Source organism: Zonotrichia leucophrys, chromosome 10 (genome assembly GCF_028769735.1).
Source record: "Zonotrichia leucophrys gambelii isolate GWCS_2022_RI chromosome 10, RI_Zleu_2.0, whole genome shotgun sequence".
NCBI classification, from domain to species: domain Eukaryota; kingdom Metazoa; phylum Chordata; class Aves; order Passeriformes; family Passerellidae; genus Zonotrichia; species Zonotrichia leucophrys.
In genome coordinates, this window is record NC_088180.1 from 16,642,632 (window position 1) to 16,656,722 (window position 14,091).

At 44.8% G+C, this 14,091-nt stretch overlaps 1 protein-coding gene across 2 annotated transcripts in view; it reads right to left on the bottom strand.

Moving 5' to 3' along the window:
- IGF1R (insulin like growth factor 1 receptor) overlaps window positions 1–14,091 on the bottom strand; it is a 168,925-nt gene that overhangs the window by 9,400 nt on the left and 145,434 nt on the right. Inside the window, exons 14-20 of one of the 2 annotated variants that reach the window (XM_064721727.1) lie at window positions 13,306–13,408; window positions 12,033–12,103; window positions 10,518–10,747; window positions 10,154–10,264; window positions 9,363–9,522; window positions 7,114–7,243; window positions 3,382–3,516 (exon numbers count right to left, since the gene is read on the bottom strand). In XM_064721727.1, coding sequence (XP_064577797.1) covers window positions 3,382–3,516; window positions 7,114–7,243; window positions 9,363–9,522; window positions 10,154–10,264; window positions 10,518–10,747; window positions 12,033–12,103; window positions 13,306–13,408 — 940 coding nt within the window. Of the gene's footprint in view, window positions 1–3,381; window positions 3,517–7,113; window positions 7,244–9,362; window positions 9,523–10,153; window positions 10,265–10,517; window positions 10,748–12,032; window positions 12,104–13,305; window positions 13,412–14,091 lie in introns of both variants that reach the window. The other variant, XM_064721726.1, reaches the window with a different exon arrangement.

The following is a 14,091-nucleotide window of genomic DNA, read 5'->3' on the forward strand; positions in this document are numbered from 1 at the left end:
AGCCGAGCCAGACTATAAAACTGCACCGTACCCTCACCCACAAGGGTGAGGAAAGCTTGAGACATAAATATATAAAATCCATTTCTGTTACTTCATTGCTGTTTCCCTTCCAGCTGACTGCTGTGTCCCTGAATAGAAGCTTGGCTGGAGCCAGGAACTCTGGATATTCGCTGGCGCTGCGCCCCGAGGCCTAAGGGCAATGCTAAGGAGATACCACAAGCAGCGGAGTAATGCATGTGACATCAGCACAAACAAGGACATGTGATGTTTCTTTTAAGCCATTCCAGATTTAAAAACCCTACAGAGTTCCCATAAAAGGATTTTTTTTTCCTTTTTAACTCTGTGTGTTCGCAGGCCTTGTTTACATTATCTCAAACAAAATAAAAACCTTTCCAATAGACAATGCAGGAATTTACAGGCAGTTAATACAACCTGAGCAGATTTATAAAGTACGTTCCTGACTGGTGGCAAGTGAGCTCCAGGGAGCTGGAGGCACCACCATGGGATAGGGGAATAGCCAGCATCCCTCTGTGCATCTTTTGCTCAAGGAACTGAGCAGAAACTGAGCTCTGTTTAGCACCAAGACAATAAAAAAAAAACAAAAAGAAACCAAAAACAAAACCAGAAAATGGAACGTTCCTATAGAAGCTGCATTCCATTTGTGCTTTGCAATACACTTGATTTGGTGGGGAAAAGCAAAAGGACCTCTCCTCCCCTGCTGGTGCCTGTGCTGCCAGTGCCTCTGCAGAGCAGACCCCGGGTTCTGAGCAGGAACAAAGGGAAATCAGCACTGCGTAAATAGTCTACAATGCATGTGGGGGAAGCAATCCTGCTTCAAAAACAGAGTGGAATTCCAGCCTCCACAACTTTTAAAAGCCCCATGGGAACACACTGTCTGAGAGCTTCAGCTGTACCAAAGCTCGGTGCCACGCAGCCGTCACCTGATGAGCAGTGCCATAACAATGGGAGGACATAAAAACATCACTGAGTGCACAGGAAGAGGAGAAAAACAGCAAAGCTTCTCCTGGCACTGTCTTACTGAACCATCTGTCTTATTGCATGGTTCTGTCTGCAGAGCCACGCGAGCTATGCCAAGAGGGTGTAGCATAAACACAACTGAGGCTTGTTTCACCCTGTACAACAGCAAAGAGCCTCCAGAAATACCCTCCCCTTTGTGCTTTGCCCTTTTCACAGGGATCCACCACCTCCAGCCACAGGACAACCCCCTGTAAAATCCCCCTTTGCCCAAGCATCCTTTGCCCTGCTCAGCCATGCTGCAGAACAGAACCTCTCCACTCCACCTAAAAGCCACTGACCCGCTGTGCCAGGCTCAGGAGAGCACAGGCACTGACAAGGATCCATGTGCAATTTCAGGGCTCTTAGACACTGCTAGAAACACTCTCCTGCCCATGTCCTCATCTTCCTGCAGGTCCCCAGCTGAGGAGGAGGTTATGGGCCCTGGAGAGGAACCAGAGCAGGCCTGGTCCTGCCAGCAGTGTGTGGGTGAGGGCTGGGGAGGTCACTGAGGGTGGCACAGCATTGTCACAGCTTCCTGGGCAGGGAAAGAAGTGAAAACATGCAAAGAATAAAGCACCACATGAAGATAAGACATTTTTTGATTGCCAAGTGCATGTGCAGGGAACAAAGGTGAAGGTTCCTCCTGGAGCTCTCTACTGTTATTCCTACAAATGCCTAGTGGAATTTCAGCAGATTTGGTGTCTGTACTAAAACAAAGACAAAACAAGCTGAAAGGGAGCAAAAGCAAGTCACAATAAGGTCATACTTTTTTCCCCTCCCCTTTTTACATTTGGGATAGAGCCAAGATGTTTTATACTCAACTTTATCACTAAAAAAAAAAAAGGCAAACAAAAAAAAATCACCACCAATGTGGATGTGCCTTAGGTCTGAGTTCAGCTCATTCCTTTTTCTGACAGAGCAAAGCAGCACAATTCAAAGGCAGATTTTTTTTTATTCAGCACCTCTTGTCAGGCTGAAGGAGCCTGTGAGCAGCTTCTCCATGAGGAGCAGCACAAGAAAGGCCTTTGCACACCAGTGCAAAGATTTGCTCTGCCAGACTTTAACCAAGCTTTCCCAGCTCAAAAGCAGCACCTTGAAAGGGGATTCATGCAGCAGCAACAGCCCTGGGGCAGAGGAGATTCCCGAGGAGGGGGAGGAAGGAGAGCTGGGTGGGCTGCAGCAGAGAGAGCTTCTGGCCTGACTCCCTCCCACCCTGCTCATACCACACACGCCCAGCTTAACAGGGAATTTCTGATGCTGGATCTCTCCCCACTGAGGCTGCTCTCACTGCAGAGGTGCTTTCTCCTGTGAACCCAGGGAGCTGAACCCACCACATCCCTGTCCTTCCCAGCTGTGCCCACCCCATCAGACAGCTCTGTGTGTTAAACAATGTCCAGTCCATCCGACTGCCAGGAATTCTCCTCAGCATCTCCAAAGGGAAGGAATGTGAAACCAAGGAATCACATGGCAGCTACACCTCCCCCTGCATATACCACCCACCCCCCTCAAACAACAAAACAACACTGCCTGTCATCTGAAACCACAGCCAGGCTCCAGCCAAAAAAGCTATTTTCCTAAGAATCCCAAGCAGCTGAGGCCCTTAAGTGATTGTATCCCTTCTGGGGGCCTCCAACAAATTTCAATAAGTGCAAGACGCAGTATTTCCTTCCCAAAAGTCAGTTTGGGAAGTATATCAAAGCAATAAAGTCTGAACAACTGAAACTGCTGTACACAAAGGCCAGCAGAAGTATTTCAGCAATGTAAAGCTAAAATCTGAAGCTGCTGCACTGCACACCCTCTGCTGCTGTGAGGCTTTGGGTCGATCCTGGGGCAGGGAGAGGTTTTTCTGTGGAAAACCTCACTCTGTGCTTGCAGGGAAGGAAAGTGTTAGCAGGGGGGATTGGTTTATCTCAATGGGACAAGTGCTGTGGCTGAAACAGCAGATTCAATCCAGCCTCAGATACACTGATTTATCTGTATGCTGAACTGGAAAGTTGAATTCCAGTGTTTACACACATTTCAGCTTGTCCCTTGCTCTCTTCTCTCTTTATGCTCAACTTTAAGCAGAAGAGAGATGATTTAGGCACAGAGCCTCCCGATGTAGCAAATGTCACTTATGAAGTGACATTTTTATTAAGCCTCAATTTATTCAGTAACACAAAGCCTGGATTCTGTTTGCTTATCAGAGGAGATAGCCCAAGGTGAGATTCTGGCCACAAGCAAAGTTGTTTTCTGGCATGTCTCACCACCATAAAACACTGGATTGACAGAGACTGAGCAGCCCCCCCTGTGGTAGCTGGCAAGGGCAGACCCTGCAGGGCTCAGGGGGCACAGGCTGTGCCTGCAGGGCAGTGTGGCACTTACAGCATGTCAGGACAATTGTCTGGCTTTTCCAGCAGCCCCCCTTCCATGACGAAGCGCAGCACCTGCTCGTTGGTCATGCCCTGGTACGGCTGCTCCGCCAGCGTCGCGATCTCCCACAGCACCACTCCGAAGGACCTGCGGGAACAGCACAGCTTCAGCCTCCCACACAGCTCCACAAGGGGTAATTCTTACCAGACGCTGAGTGCTGGGGGTCCATGGGTGTTTTCTTTTACCAAAGAATTCCAGTTGCTCAAAAACCATGAGCTTGTGGTGACAGCCACAACCCCTCCCTCCAGAGACTGCTGACTTCAAACACCTCCACTCCAGTGAGACAAGGGCTCAGGTGGGAAAAATTCAGCTACCCCTTTGTGACATGCATGTAACTGTGTTCTTGAAACACAGCTTCCAGCTCCTTCCAGATAACTACAAAGGACAGCAGAAGTGAAAAAAGGCAGTTTGTCTAATAATAGGAATTGATTACTGGCAAAGGAAGATAAGCATAGTTATGTAATTGGGTAGTTTGGACGTAAGTATTGACACTTTCTAAAAATATCTCCATTTAAAATTAGATTATTGAGCAGACACAGCTCAAATTGTCTGCGCTGCACTGAAGAGTCATCTACTTTTAGAGCTGCTGGGCAAAGAAGGAAAATCTCGATGCTGTCTGTGTGGTAAAATGCTGAGTCAAGCTGAGTGAAAAACACACAGTTCCACTGGGGGGGAGTTATGAAAACAGGAGTCCAGTGCCATTAGCTGGTTATGGCCCTGTGGTTTTATCTTTCAGATATCCCTGGGATCTAAACTGGTTTGCATCTGGAGCCAGAAGCCACAAACTGCCCTGCAATTGTTTTCCTTTCAGGGGAGGGAGGGACAGGGGGTCAACTCAACATTTGGGCGCCTTTGAAGCTTCTTTGATCACTGCAGGGATAACAAGGACAAGTCTTGCACACCTACTCGTCAGATTATCCTAACAAATAAACTCAGATTGCTCCTTCCAGGCAACTACCAGCCTTGAGAGAATGCAAGATGCTGGGGATTTATTTATAGAAATCCACCCTCACCCTGAACAGTATTACATTAATTTTAAAATGTCCTCCTTCCCTAACTACAACAAAACCAGCCCTGTTTAATTACCTCATTCTTCAGCCTGAAAAGCATTAAAAGAATGAGTTGCTAAAATAAAGCTCCACCCTTCAAACCTCCAGACACTCTTCCTTCCTGCAGTTGCCATTTCACCTTACAGCTTATAAATCCTGGACTCCAACCACTCAACAGGGTTTTGTCTTTTTGACATCTTGGCTTCCAGAACTGATCTCGAAGAACATGGAACTACATGTCACAATATCTGCCCAGAAAAGCAGGAAAAAACAATCTCAACCTTTTGTTTAATGCTTGATGCAAATAAGTGGCCCCTAAAACAGCCAAGCTCCACAGTTTACACTGAGCAACTTCAAATCTGAACCAATAAAAGGATTCAGGGAATTTTTCCTGGCATGAAGAGACCTCCAATGCACAGTGCCTGGTGTAAAAGTCACTGAGAAGGAATGATCCTTTTAGCCATAAGCAGATCAAGTAAATAGACAGTATTTCATGACAGTGTTAAGTCAAGTTCCACTACATTTGGAATTTAGATTGAAATTTCTCTGTAGCTGTGGATACATGTTCTAAACAAACAGCACATTTCTCATGTTGAGCCTGGTTTTTTGTGCCTCCAGACAAGTAGACCCCTGTGAACCAAATTTCAGAGTAAATCACTTCCAACAATTAAGATGCCAAACCATCCCAAGGAGAAACTCACTGAAATATCCACGAGTACTGTGAGCCTCCTCTCCATAAAACCATTTTTTCCTCTTTATGCTTACAAGTAAAAATCTGTCAAGATTTTACTGCTCCTCCTCTTCAGCTTTCCAATCCTGTAATCAGTAAACTCCTTTCCAGGCCAGGATATTCACTCAGATTGTCCCACTGATGAAGTGCAATGCCATTTGCACAATCCTGCTTTGGACTGAGCAACCAACAAATGCCAAATCCTGGAATTCCGGGATGGCCTGGGCTGGAAGGGAACTTAAAGCCCATCTTGTTCCACCCCTGCCATGGTCAGGGACAGCTTCCACCATCCCAGGCTGCTCCAAGCCCCATCCAACCTGGCCTTGGGCACTTCCAGAGATGGAGCAGCCACAGCTCCTCTGGGCACCCTGTGCCAGGGCCTCACACCCTCACAGGGAATAAATTCTTCTCAAAATTCAATCTAAACCTCCTTTCTTCCTTGTTAGGGAAGCACTCATATACTTCCTGCAACAACTACAGCACTAATTTACATCTGACACCTTATTTGGCATCACCTCGGGTTTTTCTGTTTGGAATTTGAGTTATATTTAATAAAGAATAACATCCCTTAAAAGTCCCAGGCTAAAAGAAATCACGTATGGAACACACATGGGACACCCCCAATGCTCACCCTGAGCTGCTGCTGAACCCTTTGGAGGCAATGGCTGGACCTGAAAATTCCTGCTGTGTGGCTGGAACAGGCAGCTCTGCCAGCTCCTCACTCCAGGCTGGGTCAGTTCTGCATCTGGGGATTTTCTAGTGATATATTCCAAATTTCTGTCTGCTTTGTGAAGCCATTACAAGTCCCAAAATTCTTTTACTGGGGGGACTGCCAAAAGCATGCCTGCACTGTTCAATCAGATAAATGGCTGATACAGGGCTTCCCTTCAAACTCAATGTGGTTGTTTTCATCTGCTTCCAAGTCTGAGGGTTAGTGGATTCAAAAGTAAGTTACTAGCCATATGTAAAACAAAATTTAAGCATCATTCTGGTGCTTTGCTTTTTCACTTTAATTCCTCTTAGGAACTTTTTGTTCAGAGCTGGTGCTGTGAACTACAGACCACTGACTCCAAACACCTCAAGCTGCTCACAGAAAATGCAGTTTACTCCTAAAACACCATTCCTACTAACTTCTAGACATTTGGAGGCAATCAGCTGCCAATTCTGTAACAGATCAGCAGTAAAAACATCTTGTTAGGAAGGCAGAGAAACCATAAAAGACAGAGGAGAGGTTTTGCCAGTACACAACCATCTTCTGCCAAGTCCTCTCTACCTATCTCCAAAAGCTGGGGGGTGTGTGGGGAATTGTTCCAGGGGATTACTTCTCCCAAGCACACGCCTCTATTAATAACTGCACAGATACAGCAAGCATGCAGTGGGCTTTGAAATTTCTGCATCTTGCAGTATATAAACCAAGCAAACAAAGCTCCAAATGGAGAGGGATATGCACAAGGGAGAACTCCCCAAAAAAGCCTGTGAGTGTACACAACCCATCTGGGAGAAAGTGATGTTATTTACACGGAAGGTTTTGATGGAAAAGCAGGTCAGCACTAGGAGCCCTTCTATATTCTTGGCACCTTTAAATGCTTTTCTTGAAGGAGGACAATTTAAAAAATGACAACTTGCTCTTCCAGGTGAAGGTAATGTTTTTCACTGCACAACTGATTTTACAACTAACAGCAGGTAATATGCTGCCACCTCCAGTTCTGGAAATCCATTTAATTCTGCTCTCCCTGAGAGCAAAACTCAACCTCACGAGCTCTTGCTGAAACACGAGCTCATGGAACAAGAGAGTTACCTCTGAACGGACAGGAGAAGCAGTACCCTTAGTTGAGTCTACTAAAACAAGAAGAGAGGCTAAAAAGGAGGAGGTTAAAGCAGTTTTTCAGAGCCCTGTTTTGTTACCAGACGTCGGAGTGCGTTGTGAAGACTCCGTCCTTGAGCGACTCCGGGGACATCCAGCGCACAGGCAGCAAACCCTTCCCTCCCTTCCGGTAATAATCCGTCTCGTAGATATCTCTCGTCATGCCAAAATCTACAAGGCAGAAAAACTCTGGGTTTGTGTGAGCAAATGAGGAACATCTCCCCTTCCTACAAGGCAGAGAATCACACTGGGCTGTGAGGAATCTGCGCTGTGCTCCCACGACACTTCAGCTGCTGCCTCAGGGCTGGTGACCTTCCCTCCCAACACCAACAGGCTGTGCCACTGCTTCGGGGGGGACAAGTCTGAATGGTTTAAATATAGCAATGTGAAAAGTTACAGCATTTATGCTCAAGCTTTGCAGTAAGATGAGTCCTCTGAAGGTCACATAATTCACTAATTGTTCAACAAATTCAGTGATTTTTGGGTTTTTTAAGGAGCTCCTTTAGTACTTATAACCATTGTGTGTAATTGAACAATCTCACATGCTGAAGGAAATACCTCTTTTGGTTTTCTTTTTCCTATTTCCAAAGGTAATTCCCAGTTTCTGTACAATATTCCATTTCAAGTGCTACAGGATTATGCTGTTCATTTGTAATTATTAACACACCCAAATATTGAAGACATACTTCCAGTTTATATCCATGCTTAGCTGTAACTTCATAAGCATTTGCAAGACTTGGATCTAAAGATGTTCAACACCCTGACTGTAACTCAGATTTATTCCAGTGGTTTTTCCCTACAATCAGTCTGAGACAGAATTGCTGGGTCTCACACTTGCCTATTGACCTCAGTTACTGTGCTCTCAAAAAGTTCATAAATTAAAGGTCATCAGTTTGATATTAAATGCTGTCTGATGACACACAGGGCAAAATCCATTTTAGCAACACAGACCTGTAACTGCCCCTTTTTTCCCCCAGGAAATGTGCACAGAACTCCCCCAGGTCTCTCAGTGATCACCAGTCTGTGGTGAGTGACCAAGCAGGGGTACCAGGGACACCATACCCAGGGTGATTATGACTAAAAAGCCCATCTGTGCAGCTCTTCCATCACTCCCACACACCAGGGTGACTTTATCCCAGCTGAATGGAAGATTTTTGCAAAATGTAATGCAAATAAGAAACAGACACACAGTGAGCACAGGGTAGTGTGGCATAAAGCTCTTCCTCTGAGATCTGAACAGTCTGAGTTGGTGTGTTCCAGCCAAGATGCTCCTAAACTGTTTCAGCATGAGGGGATTTTCAATGCTGCTACATAAACAAGAGCAGTGCAGCACATTTACAAAGTGCTTTTGGGGTAACCATGAACACACTAAAGGGAAGAAGTGCACCATATCTTCAGTTTACAGAATTGTGAAACAAGCTGATGGCGGCAGGAGGAGAAAACTGCAATGGGAAGGATTTAGGCTGACTTCCCACAAACCTGCAGAAAATACACAAAATCCCCAAAAGATCTTATTTCCTAATTAACTGACTCAAAATGAAATCATTTTTTCTTTCTCCCAAATGACAGGATTACTTACACAAATTATCAAAATAGCTGAGTTAAGCTCTGAGAAAAAGAATTAGTTTCCTACAGCAGAAGGCTGCTGCTATACATGTTATTTTAATATGCACAACTCAAAAACAGCCAACAGCTTAAAATCACTCTCTCTGGAGAGAAGACTGAAAAAACTCATCTGACACTATTTTGGAGGGATGGTGAAAGGAAAAAAAAATTGGTGATCTAACAGCAGAGCAGAAGAAAAGCCATTCAGCTGTCTGGGAAGCAGAACTCCAGTTTAGACTGGAAAGCACCCAGCTGAAGTCATTCCACTTCCAACTCAGATACGATTTAAAATAATCCTAAAATTCTCATTCTTGAATCAATAAACAGGAGGTAGAATTATTCTTGTGCGTTGTCAGAGACATGAATGACAGACCAGTGGTAACTGCACCATCCACCCAGACGTCTGCAGTACCTGAACCTAAATCACTGCCTCTTTTCAAACCCACATGCAGTACTGCTGGCTCACTGCAACAACAGCAAGCAGAGGTATTCCAGAGGTTTCAACTCAGTGTTAACTGCTCACAGGTCTTAAATCACAGTAATCTTCACAAGGAACATATTTCATTCTGCAGATATTTCAACTAGAGCTCAGCTAATAAAAACATAAAAAAATAACATAAAAAGGGTTCTAAGACTAATTTTCCAGGATGAGTCTACGAGCTGTGCCAGGGTCGGGAGAGCCCACCTCCAATTTTGACAGTGAAGTCCTCGGCCACCATGCAGTTTCTGGCAGCCAGGTCCCTGTGCACGAACTTGTTGGCGTTGAGGTAGGCCATGCCGTCGGCGATCTCGCCCGCCATCTGGATCATCTTCTTCAGCGTGGGCGGCGCCTGCCCGGGGTTGTTCTGGGCAACACAGGGTCAAACAGTTAACACACACCACAGCCACTCTCCTGGGCACATCCCGGCCTCGTGTTCTGCTCCTTTAATTTAGCCACGCTGGAATTTCTAGATCAAGGGCAAAAGCTGCTGAGCTCATTTTCTACATAGGCTGCTGTGATTTCAGTGGTGAGTGACCTGTGTGTCATCTTTATCCTTCAGACTCTGTATCATATGAGACAATTTTAGCTGTTAGACTGATGGCCTATGCATGAGAGTTTGCACAGGAGCTAAGATAACAGATCTTTACTTTCCAGCAGGGAAAACGGGCAGGACACACAACGTGAAACAATTATCCTAACACATGTTCTTAAACCAGCCAATTTCTGTAACATCTTGATGAGAAAGTAGATGAGACAAGAGACCTAATGCAAATCTGGAAAAGAGGCCTCGGTGGCACAAGAAGGGACCTATTCCAGGTGGCACCCTGGGCTGCCTCATGAAAGAGCTGCTGGAGATCACACAACAGCTCATGTTTTGTCCTTAGACTGAAGGAGAAGGGCAGGAAAGGCTAATTGCCTGCTGCTTCCAACGTGAGGCTGTCTTGTTCAAGATGATTCAAACTGAAGAAATAAACATCCAGCCACTCATGACTCACCTCTGTGTCTGGCCTCAATGATCTCAGGTAACTTTTGAGGTCCCCACGTGTCATCAGCTCCATGATAACCAGTGTAGGCTGGCCCTGAGAAACAACACCAAGCAGCCGAACCTGGCAGAAGAAAAATAAATGTTCAGTACAAGTATACAGGTACAACTAATTATCATTTATTCATGTTGATATGTAGCCCCGTGGGAAAGGTCTGAATGTAGATTTGGTTCCAATTTTTGACTGGGGTTTCATGATAATATCACAAAGCTGCACAGAGTTGAAGCTAAAATCCCAAATTCAGTCCCAAAACAGCCTTGTGTCCATGAGCACCAGGGCTGGTGAGTCACAGCCCGGTCCCATCTCCAGGACTCACCACATGGTGACAGTTGAACTCCTTCATCACCGAGGCCTCGTTCAGGAACTCGATCCTCTCGCGCATGCTCGCGGACTCGTTGACCGTCTTGATGGCCACCCTGGTCTCTGGCTCATCCTTCACCACTCCCTTGGCTATTCCCTCGTACACCATCCCAAAGGAGCCTTGCCCCAGCTCCCGACACATGGTGATCTTCTCCCGGGGCACCTCCCACTCGTCAGGAACATAAACTGGGGAGAGAGAACAGGTCCTGGTGTTCCACAGTGCCGGGATCCCTCCCTGCTCCATGACAGCCCTGCTCCAACAGCTCTGGGGCTCAAACCCCACACAGAATGCTGAGACCTTGCACCATGTGTGCAAACAGGCCACATGTGCCCCATGCAGAGGCAGGGGGATGGTGGCACACAAATAAATCTGAAAGAAAGGTGGACCTGAAGCGGCCTCACTATGGTACTGACATACTGAGATAGAAATAAGGAACCTCAAAGCCAAAACCAGAGCGGGAAGAGGCTCAAATCAATGCTTTAGGTTAAATCTTTTCTTGGAATCCTTGCTCTCCTAATTCTCCCAGACAGCATCAAACAGACTTGATCATCTGTATCAGTTTAGTGTCTGCTGTATTCCCTATTAACACTGAGTTTATGGCTAGAGGGAAGCAGACTCTGATCCAGCAGCTCTTTGCATGGCACTATTCTGATCCCTTGCACACACCATTGCACCAGCAAAGGCAGAACTTGCTGCTGCTGCTGCAGGTCTTTGATCTGAGGCAGAAAAGAGCTCTCAGAAGGTGACTGCCAGCAGGCAGGACTGCCTCAGGCAAGAAGACATCCAAGCACTCACTGATGCTGCTGCCTATCAGTCACCAAAGGAGGGGACAGTTGTGTCACATGCTCTGCATGGGTGAAATGACAGGGTGAAAACAGAGGATTATAGCATGAACAGTGACAGACCTTTAACCCTAATGGTGTTGCTACAAAAAATAACAGTAAAATAGTCTGCTGCCACTCTGGGTAAACCCATTACTCTCCTGGGGGCTTTGGGAAATACTATTCCAGCAAGAATTCTACAACAGCAGCACCAAACTAAACCATAAACAGGAAAACTGAGGCCTCAAGGATATTTGTCTGATGCTGTGATTTTTTCAAGTAGTGGGTTTGTTTCAATAGGGCAAAACAGAGCTTAAAAGGGCAAACATGAATGAAAGACCACAAATTCATTCATTCTTCCTTCATTCCAGTGAAAACATCACTGGATGAGTAGATGTTAATCTGGAAGTGAAACTACTGAATCTGCATTTGCCTCAGATGGATAAAACTCCAGGAAAACAATTCAAAAACTCCTCAGTTTCAACAGACAAGTGGCATTTATGCATTAGCAATTGTGGATTCCAGAGTTGTCCTAATAAAATAGGAAAAGTGGCTTTACAGCACATCTTTTAGGGTTTCATACCTTTCAAAGTCAGACACCAACAGAACACAGGACAGTAAAAGCATCACAAGCTAAGGTCACACTCACCATCTGAGGCACTGAAGTACTCAGGGTTCACAGAAGCATAAAGGACTCCATTGCCCAGTCTGTCACTGTTCCTGTAGAAATATTGGGGTTTATTTCTTTTATCTTTAAATCTGAGTATATTTCAGACCATCTCTTGTACAGCTTTTCCACTGCCTGCTCAACCACAGAATATTCTTTACTGAACACGGAGTTTTTCAGACAAAGGGACAAACAGATCTTATCTACCTCACATAATCAATGGGAACACAGTCCAGAATAGCTTGTCAGGAGTTCTGGAGTCTTCTCTAAACCTAATCAGCCCCAGGAAAATGTAAACATAAGGTACTTCTAGCTTTCTTTTAAGAAAAGCTATATTTTTATACAACCAGGAGACCCATGGCTGAGAATGCACTTTACCATCTTCAGCTCTGCTGTGGGAATGAAGTTTTTTAGCAAAAGACAAAAATGGGGGATACCATTCAACTATTTCCTAAGTGTTTCTAATATTTCTTTTTAAATCCACACAATGCCTCACCTCCCAATTTTAAAGGGGTGATTTTCAGAATAAGACAAGTAATAAATGCACTTTGAGAGCTTTTGCAGGAGACAGGCTCACAGAGAAAATATTCAGTTTAAACAAGGCAAAATTAGCAGGAATTTACCCTAGGAGAGCCTAAGGAAGGCAAAGCAGGTATTGTAATCACCAGAGACAAAGCCCTGTCTGGAGAGGTGGAGCAGAACTGGTGCCACTGCAGTGCTACCAGTGAATTAGAGCTGGAAATCATGGGACACTCAATGAGCATAATTAATGTGAAACTAATAAAAAACATCCACAGCTAGAAAGTTGCAAGACTGAACATTTATAGTGCTATTAAGTTCTCGTTATGTATTTCAATGAGATAAAAAAAAATAAATCACTAGCTACAAAAAACAAACTGAGGAGAACAAATTACCAGAACAGTCCCAGTGACAGCTCTTGGCCAGAATATAACTTTTTAAGTGGATGTAAGAGTTAAAAAAAACCTCTAGAATTTGAAAAAAATCAGATTATCCTAAATGGAACTAACTTTTCATGATTTATATTGACCCATATTTCAGTCAAATCTTCTGGTTATACAGGTCCAGTGTGTGCCACCACTGCCCCACTGAAATGTTCCTCACAGCCTTCCTCTTCCCAGTCAAACATGACACTCCTCTGAATGGCATTTCTCTTTTTAATCTCTAACTCACTCCACGGGCACAGATTTGAAAATAAACAATTCCCCTCCTGCAGGTTTAAGCACATGGCACTCACCTCTTTTTGTTAAAGACATAGAGCATTATCAGCAATCCCCCAAGGATGAGCAGCAGAGCAATAGGGAGCACAATTACCAAGTGCAGGAAGTTTCCATAGTTTGCTGCTGCAACCAACAAGAAAACAATTGTATCAGGCTTTCTATAAAACCTCTGTTAACAAAGAAACATTCAATACCCACTCAGTGTATTTCCATACAGGGAAGAAATCAAAGTTCTCATTTTCTTGTCTGATGTGGAAAAATGCACTCGGAAACCCTCCCTGCCTGCAGATGAGTGGAACAAGAAAGCAGACACTGAAAGGCATTAATTTTGTACAGAACAGTGTCTGTCTGGGCTTTGTTTTCACAAGTTATGCTTAAAGGACTTGCATTCCTCAGTGAACAATATCCAATTGTTCACTTGCACATTCACCTTTTTTTCCACCTTTTGTTCACCTTGCAGCTGCTCATGTTCAGAATATACATGCACTGCTCTTTACTTCAAATTGTCCAAAGTTCAGCAACCAGAAAATCAAAAAGGGATAAAAGGTGGAGTTGCAGTTTTCTGGGGATATATCTGCTCGACAACCAAACACAGAATGTCTTAAAGAGGGTCTCTGTGGTCACGTTCTTCCAAAATATAAATTACTCCCATTGCCAGGACCAGCATCGCCCTTTCATCAGTACACCATTTTTATCAAATGTCACTCAGAACAGGTCAACCTGCCAGCCAAAAATCTACCCAAATGATTTGTTTCTCCAATTATTTTGCAGTTTTAAGCAGGTTTGCCTTGTTGCCACAGGTT